A 943-nucleotide genomic window follows, 5' to 3' on the forward strand; every position below is an offset into this window, starting at 1 on the left:
AAATAGCAATTAAAAATAACTTTGGTTGCAAAGACCACGGCCGTGGGCACCCGCTCGCTAAAGGACCCCCCCACCCTCACACCCACCCGTCACAGGAGCGGGGCGAGGGCGGCGGTGCCAGCGAGGTGTCCCCTGGGCTGGCAGGCACCGCGTCCCCAGGCGGGCAGGGGGGACATTGGGGTGCGGATTTGGGGGGAGGTGAAGGGATGGGGGGGTGGTGTCAGTCCTCCCAGGCCTTCTTTATGCAGAGGCCCCACTCCCAGGAGAGATGCTCCGTCTTGTCGTCGTCGGTGACGAGGGAGCGGACGCGGTAGGAGCCCCGTGCCAGCCAGCCCCGCGGCGCCTCCTCCGCCGGCGTCACCACCTCGTACTCCTCGGCCCGTGGCGCGTAGCTGCCCACCATGAAGACGTCACGGTCCACTGGGCGAGAAGGGAAGGGGGCAAGTGAGTGGGGATGAGGTGGCATGGACCCCTCACCTCTACCCCAGCCCCCTCCCCGGACCCCCCCGTCCCCACTCACCAGGCCGGCCCCGGCGGTAGGTGAGGTGCAGGCACCGCAGCCCACAGACGATCTCCCTGTTCACCTGCGGGCAGAGGGCAGGGGTGCCATGGGTGCTGCCCCACGGCTTGGTGCCAACCACCCTGGGGACCCCTGGCCTTAAGTGTGCGGGGGTACCCACTATTAAAAACCCATCCTGACGTCCCCCCGCCTCCCCAGGATCCAGCTTCTTGGGCAGGACTGGGCACTGAGCAGCATCAAGGGTGGCAGGGGCATCCAAGAGGACCCTGAGATGGGAGGGACACGGGTGGCAGGGACCCCCAGAGACCCCTTATAAAGGCAGGAAAGGCAAGGACCCAGCATGGCTGAGACTCCTGAGAGGGGCAGGGACCCTCAAGAGGGTCAAGAAACCCGGTGGCAGGGACCCCGGGGGGGCAGGGATGG

At 67.0% G+C, this 943-nt stretch overlaps 1 protein-coding gene across 1 annotated transcript in view; it reads right to left on the reverse strand.

Annotated features, from left to right (window-relative positions):
* Positions 1–6: 6 nt before the first annotated feature.
* Positions 7–943, reverse strand: part of ARHGDIG (Rho GDP dissociation inhibitor (GDI) gamma) — a 3,430-nt gene continuing 2,493 nt past the window's right edge. Inside the window, exon 5 of the mRNA XM_014936232.1 lies at positions 7–420. Within this exon, the coding sequence (XP_014791718.1) occupies positions 221–420 (200 nt within the window). The 3' untranslated portion in view covers positions 7–220. The remainder of the gene's footprint in view (positions 421–943) is intronic.

Source organism: Calidris pugnax, unplaced genomic scaffold (assembly GCF_001431845.1).
Source record: "Calidris pugnax isolate Ruff unplaced genomic scaffold, ASM143184v1 scaffold17, whole genome shotgun sequence".
NCBI lineage: Eukaryota > Metazoa > Chordata > Aves > Charadriiformes > Scolopacidae > Calidris > Calidris pugnax.